Source organism: Labeo rohita, chromosome 21 (assembly GCF_022985175.1).
Source record: "Labeo rohita strain BAU-BD-2019 chromosome 21, IGBB_LRoh.1.0, whole genome shotgun sequence".
Taxonomy (NCBI): domain Eukaryota; kingdom Metazoa; phylum Chordata; class Actinopteri; order Cypriniformes; family Cyprinidae; genus Labeo; species Labeo rohita.
In genome coordinates, this window is record NC_066889.1 from 10,226,313 (window position 1) to 10,250,435 (window position 24,123).

At 39.5% G+C, this 24,123-nt stretch overlaps 1 protein-coding gene across 1 annotated transcript in view; it reads right to left on the reverse strand.

Annotated features, from left to right (window-relative positions):
• Nucleotides 1-2,302: 2,302 nt before the first annotated feature.
• tenm2b (teneurin transmembrane protein 2b) overlaps nt 2,303-24,123 on the reverse strand; it is a 307,726-nt gene continuing 285,905 nt past the window's right edge. The window contains 17 exon segments of the mRNA XM_051093879.1: nt 2,303-4,104; nt 7,894-8,024; nt 8,155-9,775; nt 9,875-10,171; nt 10,409-10,644; nt 11,881-12,056; nt 13,146-14,020; nt 16,601-16,732; nt 16,734-16,756; nt 17,521-17,753; nt 18,049-18,069; nt 19,004-19,256; nt 20,187-20,330; nt 20,677-20,944; nt 21,274-21,535; nt 22,023-22,142; nt 22,228-22,438. Of these exon segments, the coding sequence (XP_050949836.1) occupies nt 3,367-4,104; nt 7,894-8,024; nt 8,155-9,775; nt 9,875-10,171; nt 10,409-10,644; nt 11,881-12,056; nt 13,146-14,020; nt 16,601-16,732; nt 16,734-16,756; nt 17,521-17,753; nt 18,049-18,069; nt 19,004-19,256; nt 20,187-20,330; nt 20,677-20,944; nt 21,274-21,535; nt 22,023-22,142; nt 22,228-22,438 (5,741 nt within the window). The 3' untranslated portion in view covers nt 2,303-3,366.

Consider the following 24,123-nt stretch of genomic DNA (forward strand, 5'->3'; position numbering starts at 1 on the left):
ACTGTCTTGATCCAGAATACATAGAGTTCAGGCAGAGCAAGACAAGACAAGCGTTTGAGGTTAAAAAGTATTTAAATTGTATTTTTTAAAATGAAATTAACCGATCGTTTCGCTAGATAAGACTCGGCTGGGATCGTTTACAACCGCATTTCGGATCGTTTGAAGCCGCATTTTAACTGCATTTTGGAAGTTCAAACTCGGGGCACTATAGAAGTCCATTATATGGAGAAAAATCCTGAAATGTCTTTATGAGACTGAAGAAAGAAAGACATTAACATCTTGGATGACAAGGGGCTGAGTACATTATCTGTACATTTTTTTTTTTTTTTTTTTTTTGCAGCCATGCTTCCAAAACATACCTAACCAGCGCATGCTGGATTTTTCAACAGGGAATTTGGTGTTTCAGATACATTAACCACTTGGCTTTGCTGGAGTTTTTTTTTTTTATTATTTATTTATTTTTTTACTTATGTAGGTGTGTGTTGAAATACACCAGGCTACCAAATGTCAAGACACAACAAGTTCCTTGTAAGCAGCTTTTATGAACTGATGACAACCCTTGTTTGTTTTGAGTTTTTCAACATGTACTTAGCAGATTCTCGAGAGAAAAGTGCAACACTCTTGAGTGAGCCCTTCCCCCAGCACCAGTGTGCATCAGTTCACTGGAAGTGGTTCCCATGAGTGTCAACTTAACACCTGCACTGCAACAGGCTATTTAAAGCAAAGCTGTGTTCACCATTTTCACACTGACAGAAGTGACAGCTACAGCCAGTCTGATCATTGGCCATTCAGTCTGAAACCTCACTGAAATAACCGCAAAACTGTTACTGTGTTTTCAATTCATTCGTAGAAATGTTTACAAAAGTTCATAATTTGGAAACTTTATGTCAGTCCTTGTCGTCCACAGAAATCTTCACAAAACACTTTCTGATGTTCTCAACTGACTGTCATGCCACTGCTCTAGCCACAGACAATCAGAGTTTTGACTTCTAGTTCTCTGGCATTTAAACCATTCTGGATAAGGGAATAACAGGACAAGTCGTTGTTCTCTGCATTCACAATGTAGCAGTGTTATGGAACTGCTGAGTTTAGTAAATTACTATATAGACTTAATTGTAGAGCATTATGCTAGTATTTTTAGACTGAGAATTATCTGTTAGACAGAAAAATACAGTTTTCATGAAACTCCAGACTCTATGTTGGCTCATCTTTAAATGAGAAGTTCACTTCCAGGACAAAAATTTACAGGTAGTATACTCAGCCCCTTATCATCTAAGATATTCATGTCTTTCTTTCTTCAGTCCTGAAGAAATTATGTTTTTTGAGGAAAACCATATAGTGGACTTAAGTGGTGCCCATGAGTTTGAACTTCCAAAATGCAGTTTAAATGCAGCTTCAAATGGCTCTAATGGTCTTATCTAGTGAAACGGTCGGTTATTTTCTAATAAAATAGACAATCTATATACTTTTTAACCTCAAATGCTTTTCTCGTCTAGCTCTGCGTGAACTCCGTATTCCGGTTCAAGACTGTTAGGGTAGGTTGAAAATTTCATTTTCTTTTTCAACTTCAAAATCGTCCTACATCACTGTTTTACCTTTTTTTTTGTAAAGGGTGTTTGACCTTCTTCGCACGTTCACTTTGTAAACACTGGGTCTGTACTTACACAGCGATGTAGGATGATTTTGAGGTTGGAGGAGAAAATGAGATGGGAGTTTTTCGACAAACCCTAACTGTCTTGAACCAGAATACACAGTATTCATGCAGAGCTAGACAAGACTAGCATTTGTGGTTGAAAAGTAGATAAATTATCAATTTTTTAAAAAAAAAAAAATAACTGATCGTTTTGCTAGATAAGACCCTTCTTCCTTGGCTGGGATCATTTAGAGCCCTATGAAGCTGCATTTAAACTGCATTTCGGAAGTTCAAACTCACAAGCACCAAATAAGGCCACAATATGGAGAGAAATCCTGAAATGTTTTCCTTAAAAAACATAATTTCTTTATGACAGAAAAAAGAAAGATATGAACATCTTGGTTGACAAGGGGGTGAGTAAATTATCTGTATATTTTGGTTCTGGAAGTGAACTTCTCCTTTAAGTCACAAGTACAAACAAAAACAGAACAAGTCACAAAAAAGTTTTCCCAAAACAAAAAATGAATCAACAACACTTCAGTAACCTTTTTTCTGTTGGACAGAAAGATCTGTTGGGATTGAGTTTGGCCTACTGACTAGATGTTTAGAAGTTAGACATTTACCTGTAAACAGTGAAAGAACTTCAAAAAGTAATTCAAACTCAAAAAGTACAAATGCAAATGTTTTATTTTCATAGACTTTCCGACGAACCTCCTTCCACAGGTGTCTGAGTGTGTCTTTGCTAGTTGAAGCTCACATCCACACTGACTTACCAAAGTCAGAAGAGTTTCTACACCACGAAAAAGGTCAACGGCTGCATTAGCTTTCATAATATTCAAAGAAAACGACCTCTGCGATGAGTCTTGCAATGGATTTTCACACAACGTATTGATGAAACCACTTCCTTGAAGAAATGTTCTTGATTTGATACACCCAAACGGTTGAGTCAATGAGAATATTTTACATGTGTAGTATGTTTCACAGTTTTAAAAGACTTAAAAAAACAATATATATTACGCTTTCATCTGTTATCACTTGCCAAGTTGAATTTAAATTAATAAAATAATAATAAAAAACCCAGACAATCAATAATCTCTTACATATTATACAAAACGGTTGGCTCATGTACAGTTTATCGATCGATGGATCAGCCCCTGTGATTGTCATATATTGCAAACAGAAGAGGACAGACGGTGTGAGCTGATGATTAACACATCCAACGAAGGCCAATCAGAAAGCTCAGCCTCACACGGCGCGATTAAAATCTTAATACCGAACACTGCGTTGACGTATACCGAGAAAATTCATGAGGAACAAGACTGAAAGTGTCGAGATGCTGACGTTCCTTTTGAATATGTTCCAGTGTAGTTTCACAAACACGTATGGGAGCAGGTTTTATTGAGTACTGCGGCATGACAGTGCGGTGAACTGATTGTGATTTTCTGTGATGGTTTGATATGCGGTCATGAAAAACCAAAGCAGTGAGCCATCACACTATCATCACGTAAATGTCCGCCACTCACAACCAGTCCGAAATGACTAAAAAATATTTACCACTTTCTATAAAGTCAAAGGATCACTACAAAATCATTGTTCACAAGTGCTTTTTTCCAATATTGGGTCATAGTGTTCTTGCTGCTGGCTGTTGGTTCTCCACTTTTGGGAAACGTCTCTGCAGCGCTCTGTTGTTTCTCTCCGTAGGAGATGATGTGGCATCAGCAACTGTAACTCTGTTACCTCCTGCCCATCTCATTCTGTTTGAGAAACTGGATGTTAGCACTGCTGTCCGCCAGTTCAGGATACTGCTCTACCGGGAGCACGTAGTAGCCCTCGTAGCCCGCGACCTTCCCCATGGCTAACAGTTGCTGCTTCTCATTTTCAGCCCACACGCGTCCTCCTTCCCTGCCCTCGCGCACCTGCTGTTGCTCCCTAGCCCAGGCTCCGGACAGCGCCCTCTGGTGGGCTTGTTCAAGCAGCCGGCTCCGCTCTTTTTCCAGAACCTCCGCTGACAACCCGTACCGGACGCTGTATGTGAGTTTGGCGGAGTGAATTTCTAGAGTGACGCCCCGGCGGGAGCGTCCGCTGACTGTTACGTTGATTCCGCTCTCCAGTGTCTTGTGCCCACTGCTGATACCCAGCGCCAACAGGTCGCTGTCAGCTAGTCCGAGCTTCACGAAGAAGTGGCAGTCCCGTCCATCGATGGTGTAATGAGTGCCGTCCAGGTAGATGGCGTTGCTGAGGATCTGTGATATTTTGCGACTGTCTTCGCTAGCTGAGCTGGACAGGTCTGTTAATACGTGGCCATCCCTGATAGCAAGCATCATGCCTTTGCCTACGATGGGTGTGGTGGTTCCAAACCAGTAGCCGGGCTTGTCGCGCTTGATGCGCCGCTGTTTGTTGAGCCGCCTCCCCTCAAGGACCATGAAGGCCTGGTTGTGTCTGTCCACTGAATGCTGAACTCCAGTGAATAGCTGTTGAATGGATGTGCAGTTAGTGACATCTGAGAGCACTTCATGCAGTTTGACAGACACTGACCAGTATAATGTTTACACTAAAAATGTTACATTTGTTGATTTTTTAATCCATTTTGTCCAGTAGTTTTTTTTTGTCATGTAAGTACACTGTAGTTACAAATACAGGATAATGTTATTTAACTGGCTAACATAAAAGTGGTTTTGTCAAAATTGCAAACATAACTTTAAATTTCTTAAAACAATTACTGCTGTTCAAAAGTTTAAGGTTGGTGAGGCTATTTTTTAAAAATGTTGGTGAGGCTATTTTTGAAAGTGTTGATGAGGTCTTCACCAGGGCTGCATTTATTTGGTCAAAATGCAGTGAAACTGTAATGAAATATAATCCTTTTTTATTATTTTTTAAAATTATTTTAGTCAAAGCTGAATCAAAGCCATTAGTCCAGTCTTCAGTGTCAAGTGATGGTTTAGAAATTATTCTAATATGCTAATTTGGTGCTCAAGAAACGTACCTTCTTATTATCACAGTTGCACATGCTTAAAGGAACCGTATGTAGGATTGTGGCCAAAACTGGTACTGCAATCACTTTCAAAATACTGTAGAACGGCGTATCCCCTCCCCCTCCCCCCCTGACTCGAGGTTGCCAGCTAAGCTGCAGGATTCCGCAGGAACTTAGGCTGCTACAAGGAGCTTCCAATGGCAAGTGACCAGTCCTACACAATAAGTTTTTTTTTCTTCTGTTACTTATGTTTATACTTCACGAGAGATGTTTTGCGAAGTAATTATGTGTCGCAAAAATTTACTAAAGGCGATTAGCCAAATATTTCGTAAAGATGTACTGTAATACCACATTTCAGTCGGAACATAGATTGTTTTCATACCGTGCTAGTGGTGCGATATAAAGCTTTTTATGAACGCATTTAGCACGGGCGACCGTGGAAAATCCACTGTGTACGGAAGCACGGGGCTTTTAGCCTATACCAACAAACATTACCTGTCCAGGAGAAAATTAGCAACGTTGGCATCTGTCTTAACACTAGAATCGCCACGGGGTCAATATCCTACCTGTTATTCAAATGTACATACCTTAATTTCCATAAAACACTCAACCCTCCCAGTCACTGACTTTTACTGGGTCAAATTTACCCACTATATAATGCGTGTATTTTCGCACTGTCATAATCTTGCCGGTTATGTTTTTACAGTGTACATTGCTAGGCAGCGCCTTTTACTCACTGAATTAGTGGTTATCAGTTTCACAAATAAAGTCAATATGAGTAAAAGAAGGCAGTTTATTGATGCCGAAGAGGTATTAGAAGCACTAAATACATGATTATTGGAGAGTCTGTTATGCGTCCTGGGTCGCTCGGCGTCTGACGGCTCATCTGACAGCGATCTTATATTTAGATGTTTTAGCCTAACGTTACACATATTGTTAAAACTTTGAATTGTTTATTTAATTTTTGTTTTGCAATTTCTATTGTTTTTTGTTCGCTACTGTGTTGCTATTTATTCTAGTCTGTCCGTTTCCTGAAAAAAAATCCGATCTGTGTAATGAATACCTTTCTTTTTTTCTTTCTTTTTTTTTGATTACCCTAAGTTTATTTGTGTTGTTCTCTTATTCAAATTATAAATGATATAAGTAAACAAATTAATCATTCCTTAGGTGAAGCTGTGCACTTGAATTTGACATCGCATCATCCTATGCAGTGTGCGCGAGTTATTATTACACGTTGTCTATGGGCTATTTTAGTAATTTAAATAACATGAATTCTCTTAATTTATTGAATAATGACAACGAATTCTTATATTGTACCACACAATTATGTAGTTACTTCCTTTTAATTCCCTTTGTCAGAGCAGTCTTGTTTATGTTAAATTGACTATTATGAAAACGGACTGTAGCCTGCACAAAAATCTATAAACAAAAAAAAACAGGGCAAAAATATAAGTTGATGACTAGACAATCATTTTTTTATGACACTAGACACTTCTTTATCAAGACAGTGGCATAATACAGTGAAATAAAATCTTCTTTAGCCATATCAAAACACTTGTTTGTGCGTGGGTAAAATTTACCCGCATGGCGGTTTTAGGTATACAGCGACCTCTGGCGGTTCTAGTGTTAAAATTCTTCTCCGTTTTCAGCCGTCTCCATCTGTCAAAGGCATCTCCTATACAAATCCTTGTTTTATTTCGGACTTTGTCATAACGAGGTCTTTTAGGTTTCGTAACTTTATACATGTTTTATCCGACACGTTTGTAGCTGCAGCTGTAACTACAGCAGAGCTGGCAACCGGATGACGAAACTCTACTGACTTCGTGATTGGTAGATAGCTGGAGGGTGGCGCCTCAGACCAAAACACAACATGACAACATCAACATCAGTTGAGGGCTGCAACTTTCACTTTTAAATGACAATATCCTGGCCGGACCACTGTTGTCAGTGATATTAGTATTTGAAATGAACATGATTTCTTAATGTCTAGTGACATGTCAGGGCCATTTTATGATTAACTGAAATAAATTTCTTACGTACGGTTCCTTTAATATTTTTTATGTAAACCACTTTTTTTTTTTTTTTGGAGTAGAAACAGCAGTTTTGAACAGTAGTGAACAGAAAGTTTTGAAAAGTAGTAAACATATTTGTAATAAAAACATTTTGCAAATTGTCTTCAGAAATTTGCGTAAAAACTATTTTTGTGAAGAATTTTTTATTTTTTTGTAAAGAAAACATTAAATGAAAAATATAAATACTGATAGCATATACACAACCAGTCAAAAGTTTCTGAACAGTAAGAATTTTCATGTATATTAGAATGATTTTTCAATCAGCATATTAGAATGATTTCTGAAGGATCATGTGACTGAAGACTGGAGTAATGATGCTAAAAAAATCAGCTTTGTAATCACAGGAATACAATTTAAACTATTTTCAAATAGAAAACAGTTATTTTAAATAGTAAGATTATTTTAAAATGTTGTTTCTGCTGTACTTTGGATCAAATAAATACAGACCTGATGAGCAGAAGAGACTTCTTTAAAAAAACATGAAAAATTTTACTGTTCAAAAACTTTTGACTGGTAGTGTATCTATAAAAAATACATGGAATATAATCAGATAATTCTAAACACTGTGGTCAGTGAAAATATTGGGCCTCATTCATGAAAAACGAGCAGAACAAATTTTTGTGTATATCGTTCGGAAAGCCGCCATGACATAAACTTTCGAATTAATGGAAATATCTGTATTTTCAAAATGTTAGTTGGTACGAAAGAAATTAGTCACTTTTTACCCCGCCGTCCAATCAGTGGAGAAGGGGCGAGACAAATACTACATCGACCAACCATACTACTTGTACAATGACTGAAAAACAATGAAAAACATAATATTGCTGGTTACTACACTATTATATTCAGAAGGCTCTTCAAAAATGAGATACGAGTAAAATGTTTTCGCTGCCCTGGATATTCTAAATTATGGCAACTAAAGTGTCTCAGCTGGAAAAACAAGGTGCCACCAAAGCGTTCTCAAGCACCACCAGCTGGCTGTTTTTAGAAGAGCCTCTGGCATTTGTGAATGAAACGAACCATTTGTGAATCCAGAGGAAATTTTTCAGAAATGTCTGTTTTATGTGCAAATTACTCTGAATTCAGCCATATCTTTATGCAAATTTTATGAATGAGGCCCATTGAAGGTAAAATGATTTAAAAAAAAAAAAAACATTTGCTTGGCAAATGCTGACAAATGATTTTAATTAAAAAAAAGATCGCCAAACCAAACTGACCTGAATGTTATCAGAGTCCTGACTGGCAAGTATCTCATAAGGAGGGTCAACAAAATAAAGTGAGTGTCTAGGAAACCCGGGAATGATGTTGCTGAGCTGGAAGCCAAACATAACCAGCCAACTTTTCACATCTGCAAGACAAAACAGAGAAAAAATGTCATGTTTTTTACAAGCTGTCATAGTAATCAGTTACAGTCCTTTATACATGACTTCTGAGCTCAGCCCATAAATACAAAGCAGAACATTTTATCACCCTCTCACCTGTCACATAGTTTTTTACATCAATCATATCACTGAGTGGATTATTGTTCTTGAACATATACAGGTTGAACGGAGCTGGCTCTTTGCCTATCTTCGGCCACAAAGTATGGTCAGGTGCAATCCATCTTCCTGCCAGCACGTCATAGTCTCTCTGGGCAAAGTGCACTAGCTTTGTGAGAGGATCATAAAGCCCTCCATGAAAGCCCAATATGAGCTGGAAATCTGGGTTGGAATCATGGTAGATCTCTCCGTATGCCGTGTACTGCATCTGCTTGACCATCTGCCCATTGCTACTGAAGATGGCCAGTGGAGTGCCTACGTTGTCAGAGGCGATGTAATATTCCTCGCCACCACTGACCTCCATAGCAAACAGATGACCCTGCAGGTCATAGTAGAAGGAAGTGATTTCAGCTCTTGAGTGGTTGTAAACATGGGTGACCCGAGTGGGATAGTTCAAATCGGCATAGAAGTACTGCTGATGCTCGCCTTCGCTAGTTCTGCGGGAGACACGACGACCCAAGCCATCATAGCGGTAACGGACACTCCAACCTCCTGTTGTGCGGCTGTAGGCTCGCTCGAGAAGACCTTTGGAATTGTACTCAAAGATGTCTGAGCCCCTCTGTGCAAGCACACCATCCTCATCAAGCTGATACTGCATATCGCCGAGCCTTGTGATTCGGTCGCGGAGATCGTAGCGTAGTGGCAGCAGACGGGCGCTGTTACCGGGGTTAAGCAAATGGAGATTTCCATTTAGGTCATAGCTGTAGCGCCAAGTGGACCAGTCGTCAACCTTGACACCAACAAGCTGGCCGTCACCGTCATATTCGTAGCGGTACTGTGTGGTATTAGCATATGGACCGATCTTCAGTTCACGTTTAATTACACGGCCCATACTGTCATACTGCACCGTCATCCAATACATCAACGAGCGGAAGATCTCATACTGGACTTCCTTGATGCGGCCATGTGCGTCAAAATGCTTACTAAGCGTCATCACAGCCGTAGTGATGATTTGGTTGATGTCGTAGTATATGATGCCAAACTTGCCGAAGTGTTCAACCTTACCGGAAATCTCATCGTAGCGGTACAGGTCCACAGGAAGTGGGGTTTCCCCTATTACTGGCTTTATACTGGCCACCCTGAAGCTGTTGTCATGATAAGTGTAGTCAAAACGAGCATTGACCATTCCTTCCTCTGAGAAGCGGTACATCTGTTTGTCCACTAGGGGGCCGAGCTTACGATAGCGAATGGTGCAAGAGAAGCCTCCGCTTTGTAAGTTGACCATTTTAAGCACTCCAGTCGTCTCATCGTAGCCAAAGGTGACCGCAGTGGCGTCATACAGCACCTCTGAGAGCTTTCCAAGCTTTCCGTACTTGTAGAGCACACGCCGACCCGTTCCGAGGTAGAACGTAGCGCGTGGGCGCCCATCCTCGCTGAAGTCGTGGATTATGGTGGCATTGCTCTCAGGGGGGTTGTAGGTGTTACGAATGTAACCAACAGACACGTGGGTGGCCATAGTGTGTCTGGCCATGCTCGGCATAGTGACCGCCGTGAGCCGGCCCGCTGTGTCAAAATCAAAGACGTACTGTTTCTGACTCTGCTGAAGGAGCAACACCATGGACTGCAGAGTGAAAAATGAAAAGGTAAACAAAATCAGTTCACACATGAACACTTTAGAAAAAAACAAAGCCCTAAGTGTGGTTCAAAAGAGTCAACTCACTTTGTCCATGTAGCTGAAGCTCCAAATTTTCCCATCGACAAAGGTTCTAGACAGGATGCGTCCAAATGTGTCAAACTCACTTTTCTCGCTCATGCTTCCTCTCTGCAAACCCACCAATCGGCCGGTGGGTGAGTAAGACACATTGACCAGAGCTAAGCTGCTGCTGGGGAGCCAGGTGGCCGGTCGACCCTGGGCATCGTAGATGATGCGCAAAGTGAACTTGCGGTGGTCATCGTAGATCTTCTCTGTTCTGGTGTTACGGTCATAGTCAATGGACAGAAGGTTTCTGCTGTGGACCTGCGGGAAAACATTTAAGGTTTTTAGAAGTTCTAAACTTTAAATTCAAACATGTAGGCCTGGTTTCACAGACAGGGTTTAGACTAAGCCAGTATTAGACCATATTTCAGACCAAAAACATTACTGGTGTGCATCTTGAGACAAAACAAAACAAAGCTGCTTTGAAAAGTGCTATGCAAATAAAATTGACTTTACTAGACTTCAGAACTAACTTCAGTGGCAAAAAGAAAAGCTTACGCGCAACTTCCTGCCAAACACTGTGACCTTGCCCTTGGTCAGCTCTTTTCTCATGCGCCATTCGATAGAGTTGAGTCCGCTGTCAGTGGGTAGGGTGATGTTGCGTCTCCCAATGGTCGGACTCACTGATCCTGCAATAATGTGCGGTTCAGTGTGAAAGCTGATGCCCATCCCATTAGCATAGGACACTCGCAGTGTGCCGTTGTGGTACAACTGATAGGTATTCCTCACTTGGTCTGTGAAAAGGCAAAAAGAATATAGTTTGGCAAGGATTATATAATCAGATTGTATTCAAACAGTACATTATGAACAAACATGTAATATTTCACACATCATTATGAATGTACACATATACATATATAAGTGAATTTCTCCTTTAAAATAGTTGTTTAATATTTTAAAAAATGATGCAAAGCATTCTAATATGCTGATTTGGTGCCTAATAAACATATTATCAATGTTAAAACATGTTCTGCTGTTGAATTTTTTTTTGTGGAAGTGTGATACATTTTTTTTTTTTTTTAAATCAACTTAATGCATCCACTTCATCTTCAAAAAAGTGACTGACTACAAGCTTTTGAATGGTTTAAATAGTCAAATAAGATGTTAAAGTAAAACAGAATCCATCAGTCAATCCTAACGTCCAGATGGATAAAATCATGCTGACACCAAACTGGTAGTGAAATGCATATGGAAATATATAAATACCGTTTCGTGGCATTTATGTACACTAACTATTATTTATCTATAAATTATTTAATGCTCGTGTTAAGGCGAGTAATATGTGTTCCCTAAAACCATCCACATTTAATTTACTATTAAGCATTAGTTCTGATCTGACAGTCTATTGTGCATTAGGGGAAACGCAGCACTGTGGGACGCACGTGTATAATGCAGCTTTTGGTTATAAAGAAGAATTAGCTCTGGCTAAAAGCAGCACAAACATCTTCAGTTCCATTTACAAGCTATAATTGGATCAGACGCTGCTTTCCACAGAAATGTACCTGGGAAACACAATCATGTACAATTTCAAAGTCATAAAAAAAATCCAAGTGCATTTTGGTACACTGCTAACAAGCAGAAGGCACCCAAAGGGTTGGTTTTCATGTAATTTGTCTTGAGTAAACAGCAAAAGCATACTCTTTACAGGAAGTAACAAGTAAGTTGCTTGAGAGAATCCATCAACACATAATCCGCTGGATATAAAGAGAAGAGTTTAAGCCTTCAAGCTTTTGCCTTCTGAAAGAACCCCTAAAGGCAGCCTATGGTAAATTGTAAAATGATGATTTCTCTGCTCTGCTGGACTCCACACATTCAAACAATGTGGCCTCCCTGTAGGTAGTAAAGAGAAACATCAGTCTACCTGCCTGCTCTGTGTTGTGGTCTTAATGGATGTGATTTAGAGGGGAAACGGGGGGCATCAGCATGGGATCTGGACAGAGATATGTTCTTTGTGTGTTGTGGGCGTCTACCTTGAACCACAGTGTAAGACGCCTCTACAGACGATAGATTAGTGATGACCGTGACATCATCATCTCTATTTGAGCTCTCCATGTCAATATTGATGGTCTCCTCCATCTCACGGTGCAGACTGGTCACCACACCAGTGGGATATGTGACGTTGGTTAGACGACCCTCACTGTCATAGCTGAGAAGAAGAGATGCAAGACAAAACTCAATTATATTAATATAATAAATAGCCAGTAGTGTCTGCAGAAATATGTTTAATGAATTTGTAATGTTTTTGTAGTACTATTTATATACTATTCTATTTTAATCTTTTTTATTTTAGTTTAGGTTTTAGTAATTGATGTTTTTGTTTATGTGCATTTTTTAGTTTTTTATATTTCTATATAGGTTTTTTTATTTCAGTTTAATTTCAGTAATTGTAGTATTTCAGCTATTCAACAAGGCAGATTTTTAAATTTTACGTTTTTCATTTAATATTTTTATGTCAGCTTTTTTCAGTTGAAAAATTGAAACTGAAAAATTCAAATATATAAAAAATGCTAAAATATTAATATTATTTTAAAAATACAATATTAAAATATTAATAATAAAATATAAAAATTCTAGTTTTAGATAACAACTAAACACTGTTTGAAACAACCACAACTGTTTATCTATTTAAATGTCTAGAGCAGTTCTAGCATACAGACACTAGATGGCTGCAGGACCAAAGCAGTGCTATGAAAACCTCTGCTCTGTCACTAGATGAAGATACCAGTCAGAAAATAACCAATATTTATTGTCTATAAAACATCCATGAGACACTAGGGGGCAAATTTTGAACAGTACCACTTTTGCACTCAAAATTTCAGCACAAAATCCTTTATTATATTCTCTATGAAGCTTAACAAAATTAAATGAGGTAAATATCAATCACTTTCTGTGCAAACAAGCCACGTTTAATGTAAATTAGGCTTAATGTAGATTACCTTATTAACATTGCCCAATAAACATTGTGTTATTACTACCCACGGAAAGCAGATGTAAACAGAATTTCACTGAAAAGAGATTTTACTGCATATTGCAGCAGTTATTCATCAGACGATAACCAAACACGTCTAGAGATGCAGTGCAGTTATTAGCCTTTTTGGCTTTTTAAAAAGTAAGTTATTCTCATTGATTTCCGCCTGAAACTTTTTGACTTGTGAGTGTAAATTATTTTCTTTACGATGTCCAGGTTTGCCATTATCTCAATGTTCTATTGTCACACTGCACATTTCATACTCACTTGTAAAAGTTTGTCCATCCGGTCTCATCTGACTTGGAGGCTAAAAGTTCTGTGTTCGTGTAATAACTGAGCTGTGCCACTTCCTGGCTGAGGGCGGAGACTGAGCGAAGGCTGCCGGCTGGGTCCATTCCCAATGTAACCACCTGGTTCTCTGGCAACAGCACAAGCCTGATAGAGCCAGACGCCTCCCTCCTCACCCGAAGTGTATTGTTAGAGGCATCGGTAACTGCTGCCAATTCTCCGTCCAGCCCGTAGGTAAAGTTATACAGGGCCAAGCCTGTAATCAGGCTAACCGTTTGCCTGTGAAGGCCGTCAGGACCAAACACATACAGCTCCTGCTCCAGAGATGAACCCACTTCATATTGCCCGGTTGCTGTGGCGTTGGGGCGGTTGCTGCGGACTGAACGTACACGGATATTGTTCAGGTCAGCGATGTACAGGGTACCATCTGGTGACACAGCCAGCGAAGCGGGACAATTGAGGTTGGCGTCCGCAGCATATCCCTCATCTCCTGAGAAACAGTTGCAGTTGACGTCATTCTTGCAGTCGCATTCGGAGGCAGCGCCGGCAAGCAGGGAGATCTCACCGCTGGTGCTGACTTGCCGTATACGGTTGATGCGCTTCTCGTCGGTTTCGGCAATATAGAGCACACCTGTGTGGGAGATGGCGATGGCTGTGGCGCTCTCCAAGGCAGAATGGATGGCTAGTTTGCTGAGCGAGTAATCAATGCCAGGGACCTGGCAGTGCATGGGCCGTCCTGCAATAATGCTGACCTGGTGGTTCTCAGAGATACGCAGGATAACGTTATTCTCCAGCACGTACAGAGAGTTGTCCATAGGGTTGATGGCTAGGTCAGTAGGCCACTCCAGACGTACCTAACACAAAAAAGGACAATAATTGGGCATGTTGAGCAGCTGTGGTCTGTGAGTTTAAATTCATCTTTGGCCAATGGGTTTTCCCTGCCTCTGCTTTTGATATCCCTTTCTGTTCATTTGATTCTCCAGAGGGGATATGTTTTATCCTTGCTCCTGGTCAAACTGAATGCATTTCCCATTTCTGACAGTAGATTTCCTGCTGGCATTTTAAAAAGTAATGTGTTACAGATTCCTCCGAGTGGAACGAATCAGCAGGCCTATGAATTTATTACAGTGATAGACAAATGACGACAGCTGCTTGATTGATAATCCAGTTCCATTGTTTGTCACTGTCATTGTCAAACAGTAATACCCAAGGAGACACTCTGACAAGCCAATATTGGCTAGCGCAAGCTCGAAGGCTTGCAAGGATGAAACATGAAGAAAAACGTATTTCACTGCGCAAACTGAAATAAATGGGCTAAAATGTGTTTACACAACTGTTTGACAGTTTATTTAAATAATCTGGAATGCTTTAATGACTGTAAATTGTTTGAAAAATTAGTAGTCAGTAAGTAACTAGTTTAAACAGCTATTTTTTTTTGTCTTTGTATGTTTTTTTTTTATAAATAAACTGTATTTTCTTAGGCATTGTCAAAACATCTACATTTTAAATCTCATTAAAACATCAAGGGCCAGATTTACTAAACAGGGCATATTAGTGTTAGAGCGCAATTGATCCCTTTGCAAAAACCTGCCCTCCTTAGTTACTGTTGCTATGACAAACAATGCCACTCTCACACTACACATCATGTTTTTATGGTGCATTCACAAGGGGCGAATGTCATAGTGACAACAGCCAATCACATTACTTTTCTGGTGTTGCATGAATGTGTTTGGTTAGCATCTGGACAAGTATATTTGAATAAGCCGATCTGATTGGCTGATGCCCGTATTGCCGTTTGAAAAGTTGAAAAGTGTTCAACTTCTGCTGTGAGCAACGCCAGTGATGCGACTCAGCGGGCCTTGGCAATGCTTCCCTGATAGCACACATACATCATGGAGACGTCTATTTGACATTGCTTTTACATCTGCAAGACATATTTTTTTAGAGTGTTCGCTCATCTACAATACATATGTAGGACATTTCCTATCAGATGTCAAACAGACGTAGATTAGATGTCTTTAAGATGTTTATGATTTAGAATGTATGTAAAACTGAACGTATGTAAAAAGACGTCTGTTAAATGTCTGTACACAGCAGATGCTTTCCAGATCAAGCGATCATTAACAAGCATCTTGTAGACGTATGTGTGCTATCTGTGTTGATGTCACTCCATTCAAAGTAAATGAGAGGTGATGACGCCCCGTGTGAATGCACCGTAATGGTACATTCACACGAGGCGTCGGAGTCAGCGCTTGACGGAAGGCATGGCTGAAGCTTGGTGCTGACGTCATTGTGACCTCGGCAACGCTTGACATCACTTCATTCAAAGTAAAGAGTAAGAGGCGCTGACGCCCCGTGTTAAAACATCGGAAATATTGAAAAATACATCGCAGAGCAAAGAGGAAACTGACAACACACCAACAGACAAGACAAAGCAGGTTACTACTGGTATGAAACTAGGTCTCAGCTTTAACATGCTGTCATTTTTAAGAAATTCAAACAATAAATTCTATTACATACATACACACACACATATATATATATATATATATATATATATGAAGAGTTCAAAACCAGCTAAAAGCCATCTCAGTCAAAAATGAGATAATGACACTGAGTGAATGCTCCTGACACATATTATACGCTCATCAAATACTTCAAACTCGCTAAATTCCAGTCTCAGCCCAATCAGAAGTACAAAGTAGCCAGAAAGAAATGCTAATTTTAAAGAAATACATCTGATGGATGTAGAGGCTTTTGCATTTGAACTCTTCATATATATATATATATACACATCCATAAATTAATCCACATTATTAAAATAAATCCACCAAAGTTTATCGACTCCTTGTCTGATTTGTTTGTTTGACAGAATGGCGGATTCGGCATTATGGCTGGTCAAGATTGCCTGTCAACCAAGCTGTTTGCGAAGGGTCAAATCCATAAAAGTGCCAATGGGAGGGGAAAAATCTGTGTATGATTTACTGACAATGACTTTTTTTGGGGCGTTAAATAATGGTGCAAATACCAGTAAATTGACAAGTGCAAACGTTAGTAAATCACATTGTGTGATTCATTTTAATACTCTCTTCCCATAAATTTTGCATCTGAAAAGGAAACTCCTACAAATGCATATTCATTAAGGTCAGGTGCAAAAATAAGCCTTTTCAGGCTAATTTCAGTGAAGAATTTCAGGCTAATTCTTCACTGCGCATCTTTAGTAAATTCTATTTTAACGCCAAAAGATGGTTTGTGCTGGTGCAAGCCATTAGTAAATCTGGACCTAAAACATCTATACACATTATAGGGCATCTGAATTACACACATTAGTACAGATTTCAGGAACTGTTAATTTATTTTTAGGAGCCTGAACCTCTCTTGATAGACCGACGACTGAGTGCAAGTGCAAGAGAGTTGAGGAAAGTAATTACAACCTGGCTGACATCCATGCTGGAGTCACAGCTGAGGGGCCTGACTGCAGTTAGGTCATTGGTCTTTATCAGAGTGGAGATAATGCCATTCTGATCCACTTTTCGTATCATGGTAGCATCCACAAAGTACATCAGGACCGTTCTTGTCCAATGCAACCCCTATATAAAAGAACCGACAGTGAACAATGATGATGGCAACAATGTAGAAAACATTCATCTGGTATTAAAAGAACAGCTGAGTTGGAATTATCTATTGTCTAATAATTAAGGTAAGTTTCTTCTTAAACTTCTTGTTAATGTCACTGCAGACTCTCCTAAAGAATTTCACTGTTCCACAAGTATCTGATTGATTTCCTTCCCATTCCGATATTCCAGAGAGCAAAGGTGTTTTTAAAGGCAAAATAATTAGTAGTCTGTGCGTGTAGGTGCAATGACCTGGAAAAGAGTCGGGCGCTGTGCCGCTCGACTGCTACAGTTTGATTCACGCTGTCACGGTGATCATGTCAGAGTGCGTTTTATTCTGAGATAAGAAGGCAGAGTCGGTCTCTGAGTGCAGTCTGCTAACCTTACGGTCTCTCTTTACTTTCTGTGTCATTTATTTTCCTCACATCAGTGGCCATGCTGGGCTTTAAGGATGATGTCTGGAGTCTAGAGAATTACAGGTTACCAAGGTTTGTGATAGCATAGAAAATGACAGCACCTGGTAACTGTCTAAGGGATTAAATGTTGATGCTTTCTAGGTTCATGGAAAATAAAAATGTGTCTCAGTCGTAATTGTAAAGCATCACCACGTTGAAATGCTGCCTTGTCTTGTGTAAAAGCTGAAGAAGTTCAGGATGTAGTGTATGGTACAGTGTAGTATTGTGTGTGTCATTTCTGCCCCTCCCAACTTACAAAATGGAATATTTCTTTAAAAACATCACCTCTTGGGCTCATTAGTGTGGCTTCCACTGCCTTGCCTCCATCACCACAGCGAGCCTCATCGAACGGGACGCACTGCTCTCCTGTCCCTGCCACTACCTGAGCATTATCCAGCAGCGGTCGTGCCCCATTCAGAGAGCGAACGCGGTAGATCTGCCGGGAGTTGGTGTCTGACAGGAATAAAGAACCCGACACCGGATCCACTGCCAAGTAGTACTTATGGCTTGGACTGTTGCTATGGAAATAGGGCAAATGGGAGAATGTCTCTTAATAAAATCCTCTGACAAACAGCATGGTTACCTTGGTGAACATGATGAAATGTGAATAGTTCATTGCTGGTAAAGTAATTGGAGCTCAAAAAAGAAACCACTTTGATAGAAGAGGAAAAAAGAGTGAAATTCTGCTACATAAAATGAACTGCAGAAAAAGAGTAGGGCTCAAGTACAAAAAATGAGTTTTCAGACAAATTAGCATGCTATTTAGACATGCACATGATGAATATTTTTACATTATGCATTTATTTTAATTACCTGTGTCTCAAATCTTTATTTCTTCATGGAGCAGGGGAAGAGAAGAGAACAATAAAGCAACAGTTAAAATTAATGCTGTCAATTGATGTACGTTGTAAAATGTACATTTTTTCAAATTAATTACAATTAATCCCACTTTTAAATAAACTTTCATGTTGCAATAATTTCACATTCAATCTTCAAATTAATGTAGAAACAACATAAAGACACATACAGCTGAGGTAAAATGTTTACATCCCCCTTTCAGAATCTGCAAAATGTTAATTATTTTTCCAAAATAAGATGGATCATACAAAATGCATGTTACTGTTTATTTAGTACTGACCTGAATAAGATATTCACATAAAAGACATTCACATATAGTCCACAAGACAAAATTATAGTTGAATTAAAAATGACCCTGTTCACAATTTTACATCCCCTTAATTCTAAATACTGTGTTGTTAAATGAATGATCCACATCTCTGTTTTTTGTTAAGTGCATTATTTTGGTAAAACAATGAACATCTGCAGATTCTGAAAAGGGGGGATGTAAACTTTTGACAGCATTAGTTAGAATAAAATCTATTATTGTAAAAGTTATTCCAGTTGTTAAAAACAGCAGTACATCAAAACTTATTTCCATAATATAAGTACTTGGTGTAGTAGTGCATGATTCATCAATGCATGTCAAGTGTTTATTATTGTCTTTCATCAAACTGCAATAACTGTTGACTTTGTGGTCAGTGCAAGAGCTCTGACATATTGAGCTGTGGTGCTCATGGGATACCCTTGATTTCACAGAACAATATCAAATGACAAGTTTGAATTATTGTTTATCTTCTTCTGACAGCCTTTCCTGTCAGTGGCTCATGGAATTTAAGCTTCATTCATTTTTTATTGAAAAAAAAATGTACTTTATAATGTCTTACAATGCTGTTTTTATGTTGTCAGATGTGCATCCTATCAACTTTACCTGAGCTCTAGTACAGCTGTGGTATTGAGGGACGGATAGACTCTCCGCACAAAGTTAAGGTCGCCCACATACAGGTTTCCTTCTCCGTCACAGGCTACGGCCATCGGCGCCAGCAGCTTGTTGCCCTCAGCCATCCCACTGCAGCTGGGGCACGAGATGCTGCGTCTTCGGCCGTTACCCATAATGCTGTTGATGATGGGTGGCTGCTGCTGGGAGAGGAAGATATTCTCGCCGCTGCCCTTATGAAGAATGCCTGTGTGAAATAAATCAAACACTGTCACTAAGCGCAACTGAGTGAGATTTCAAACATGGCATATTTCTAATGATCTTTACACGCACAAATGTGATGCTTAAATGAAAGCATCAATTTCTACACTGTGACATATTTATTGCATTTCATGATCAATAGTGTGAAACCAGCAGTCATTAAAGACCTCATAATCATCAATAACGACCAAAAAAATGTGCTGGTCCCTCAAACACACAGAATTTTACCCTAATAAAGTGATGAAATTATGAGCACTGACAAATGTGCATAAAAACAGCAATATTAGGCAGAGTGCAAGTTAGTTTATAGTCTGGCATGCTCTCCATCGCAGTGTCCTTATTTGACTTTCCACTGCCCGATCTCCAATCACAACAAATTGTTTTTCTTTTAACACGAACCTCCCTATCTCCTAAAGCAGGGGAATAAGTCTTCGGGAAGGAGAAATTTAGTTGCTGCAAAGGCCTGCAGATAAACAGGTGTGAAAAAGCATGCAGTATCTTCTGTTCTATAATAGTGCTTAAAACCAACACATTTCACAGTGTGAATCAGTAATGGACATTTTGTCTTAGAGAAGCTTGTTTAACCATCAGCTGCTGGGATGACCTGTCCCCTCTGCACTGTCAAGTGTATTTCATAAAACAAGTGCCTCATAGGAAATACATCTTGGCTCATTGTAATTAGAATGATTGAGGCTGGTTTATCCATTTCCCAATTCAGTGATGGCCAATTCTGGTCTTTGAAGACCACTGGACTGCAGAATTTAGCTACATCCATATTTAGAATCAGAATATGTCTCCAGGATTACTTCAAACTTACAAAAAGGTGTGTTTGAATAGAGATGGAGCTAAAATCTAGAAGAACAGAGCTTCTAGTCCCATAACAAATCCAACATGAACAGGTGTTTCTATAGCATACCGCTGCGGACGTTTAGCATGTGGTGTTTGTCTAGAGACCAGCCCCCCAAGTTTGAGGGGTTGAGCTCGTATCCCTGCAGCACAGCTGTCCTCTTCTCCCACAGGATCTGACTGGGACACGTCTCATACTCGTACCCCACAGAAACTATACAGAAAGATTGACAGATGGAAAGAGAGATAGGAAAGAAATGTGAGGAATGAAGGAAAAAATGACAGAGAGAGAAGACACTTAGTGGAAGAGCAAAGCTGTGCTATCTTAATTAAACACTCCATCACCGAGCAGGGACATAACAATTCATTAGCTCACAGGAGGAAGTTGCCGTTGGCACACACCATAATGGATGAGAGACAGACAGTCTCATTAAACTACGAAACTATCTGTGTTTTGGAGCTCAAATTAAGAGAAGACACTGGGAAACAGACAATAGCATAGACAAGAAACAAGATAACAGTTAAAATACACCTGTTTCGTGACTCCACATCCCACTTACCCAAAGCCTCGGTCAGGCCGTGGACCCTCTGCCTGTAAGCATCAGTCTTGTCCCAGATATAAGAGTAAGCCAGGTTAGGAGATGCATGGAACCATTTCTGAAGGAGATGACCCTCTACGGCCACCATCAGGTGCACTTTGGCCAGGCTGAGAGGCACTAGAGCTGGGGTCATGATCACCTTGAGCAGTGAGAGGTAGCCTGAGGTCCTGGAGCTCAAATAGCAGAGTTTAAGACTGGTGCCGGGAATCTCCACCTGCTCGTGAAGCACCTGGACAGTGAGTGGAAGTGAAAAGTGGGTTAATGGCTTCTCAAAGTGCTAAAAATCAGCTGCTGTCAGTCTTTAAAAACTACCTTGAAGAGGAGATAAAAGAGATGAATTGTGAGCAGCACAGAGAAACCGTGATTGCGAGAAGGTATAAGGATGTGAATGAGTCAAAAGCAGTTCAAGAGCGAAAATGAAGATTAACAACAAAAGATCAGCCAAGAGTGAAGAAGGAGCGTAATAGAGCATATAAATCGCAAATAAAAAGCCAACGGAAGAGTGGAATGACCTACGTGAACATGAATGAAATGAGAGTTAGTGGTTGAATGTGGCACCTGGCTCTCAGGGAGGATGTGTTTCTCTGAAGGGTTAGAGCTGAAGAAGGAGGACAGTGGGGAGGGAAGAACCACAGGATCAGGCCTGACAAAACCGCTCAGGTCACATCTGGCCATGGTTTTCTCCTCCGTTTGTAGCACCACAGTGTCCATGGCGTAGAAACGGTTCCAGGGCAGCCACACGGTTCGATCCTGACTCAGAAACGGAGCCCGCTCAAACCGCAAAGTCAGGGAGCCTCCTCCATTGGCCACCAGATCAAAACTAGGGAGAACCAGCACAGGAGATATACTTCATTACACTCTTAAAAATAAATGCTCCAAAGGGTTGTTTTTGCAGTGATGCCACAGAACAGTGGTTCTCAACTCCAGTCCTCGAGGCCCACTGCTCTGCACATTTTGTATGTCTCTCTCATTTAACCCACCTGATTCAGATGGTTACGAGAAAGATCCATAAACTGAACTGAGTGTGTCAGATTCAGAAACATACAAAATGTGCAGAGCAGTGGTCCCCAAGGATTGGAGTTAAGAATCACTGCCATAGAAGAACCCTTTTTGGTTCGCCAAAGAACCTTTCAGTGAACGGTTCTTAAAAGAACATTTTAAAAAAATATATAAAGAACCTTTTCTGCATTTTAAAGGTTCCATGGATGTTTAATAAATGCCACTGATGCCAAAAGAACCTTTTATTTTTAAGAGTGTACTTGCATGTGGAGGTATTAAAAGGGTTTAAATAATGTGAAGTTACTCACGTGCCATCCTGGCGGGTCATGGTGTGACCAAAGTGAGGGTACTTCACAAATGTCACGTTGACACCCACCAAAGGAGTGCCGTCTGTGGTCAAAACCTGACCTCGAATCAGAGATGCCAGGCTGCACACATGCAAAAATACAATATTAGAATATGATAAATTTAGTAATTTATTCCATCACAGCACAGGGCAGATGGCAGAGGTACCTAGCATTGAACGGGTTGATTCCTGGGATGATGTGAGTGCTGTCTTTTCCCACAAGCATCTTGATTCTGTCATAAAAGGAAGGGACTTTCTGGACCTCTGATTGGCTCTGCTGAATGACTTGGAGTGGGTCACGTGATCCACGACACAGAGGATTGGTCACACAAGAGCTCTGCGTGCAGCAGTCCGGATCCATGCAGTCAACCAGACCATCTGAGTGGAAAAGATGTCACCACATGTCATAAGCTTTAGGTCTGTAACATGCATTAGCAATGTGACACATGAATTTTGTATGAAAGTAAACCCACACTAGGGTTGTCACGATACCAAAAATTTAGTACTTGATGATAGAAATGCCAGGGTGTATCTAATATATCCCACTGAACATACTAATTTATTTTACATAAAATATTTAAATATTTATACAAACATTTAAAAATAAATATTAGGAATGGAATAAATCCTTCATATATTTCTCAGTCCTTTTTAACAGCAATTTTAAGTAATTTTTAAAAATTAATTAATGTTTTTATTCAGCAGAATAGATTAATTAAATTAAATTAAAAATGTTTTGAAATGAATAAATGCTGTTTTTTCGAACTTCTATTCATTAAAGAATCTTAAAATCAACGTTGTTCATTAATAATATTTCTTGAGCAGCAAATCAACATATTAAAATGTTTTCTGATTATGTGACACCGAAGACTAGAGTAATGGCTGCTGAAAATTCAGCTTTCCCATCACAGGAATACATTAAATTTTCAAATATATATAAAAATTAGTTTAAATTGTAATATCTCACAATATCACTGCTTTTACACTATTTTGATCTTTTGAATGAACATGAGACACTTTTTTTCAAAACAATAAAAAAACATTACTGACCCCCAAATCTTTGAACAGTATATATTTAGTATATATATAAGTATGGATATTTTGATATTTATGTCATATTAACCTTGCATGTTATAATTTACATTTATTTTTTCATGTTTTTAGCTGTATTTTACTAAAGTACTGACCTAAGAAATTTTATCAATACTATACAAAGTGATTTTTATTTTTTTTTTTTTGGTATTGTTTGGTTTCAGAAGTACCAGCACATTTGACATCCCTAACACACACAGATTCATGGTTTCAGAGTGACAGATGGTTTAAAGAGACTTCTGAAGTCTCTCTGTTCATCTGCCATTTTATTCTCAGAATGTGCACTTTTGATGAACCCTTCTCAGCTCAAACCCCTGCGCTGCTTTGATGTCAAGAGAGAGAGAGACAAATAATATGATTAAAAAACCCCATAATAAGCTCAAATGTAGAACTTCTCATCATTATGGAAATGAAAATGAACAAATCAATTTATTTATCCCCATTGGGGTAATGAGCTCAACTGATGGAAGTGATCACTGAATTGAATGATGCTCTAGTTTCTCTCTCATTCTCTCTCTCTTGATTTCACTTTTAGAGAACTTACATCAAAGTCACGGAGGGCATCGCTCACACCCCTGAGAGGTTCCCTTTCTTTTTCATCTTTCTCTCTCTCTTCCCGTCTCTCATTTTGCTGCGTATCGCAGTTCACTGTACATGCACACCCTTTCAACCATTCTCCCTAAATGGGTCTTTCTTGATCCGGAACAAACTCACAACAAGCGCCTGTTGCTAGAGACTTTTGCTCCATGTTGTTTTGCTTGGTGCTCTCTGATCTCTGAGCTTTCTGTGAAGTAACCCCCCAAACGAAGAGTAAACAAAAGTGAGAGAGAAGAAAGAAGCAAGAAGTTGTGTATGTCTGGGGAACACTTGTTTGTGTGGGTCAGGTTGAGCAGTAAGTTCAAACGCCTGCTTTAACAAGCATTTTGCGATCATCCTTCAAATTTAATCCACAAGAAGTATAATTAAGATAA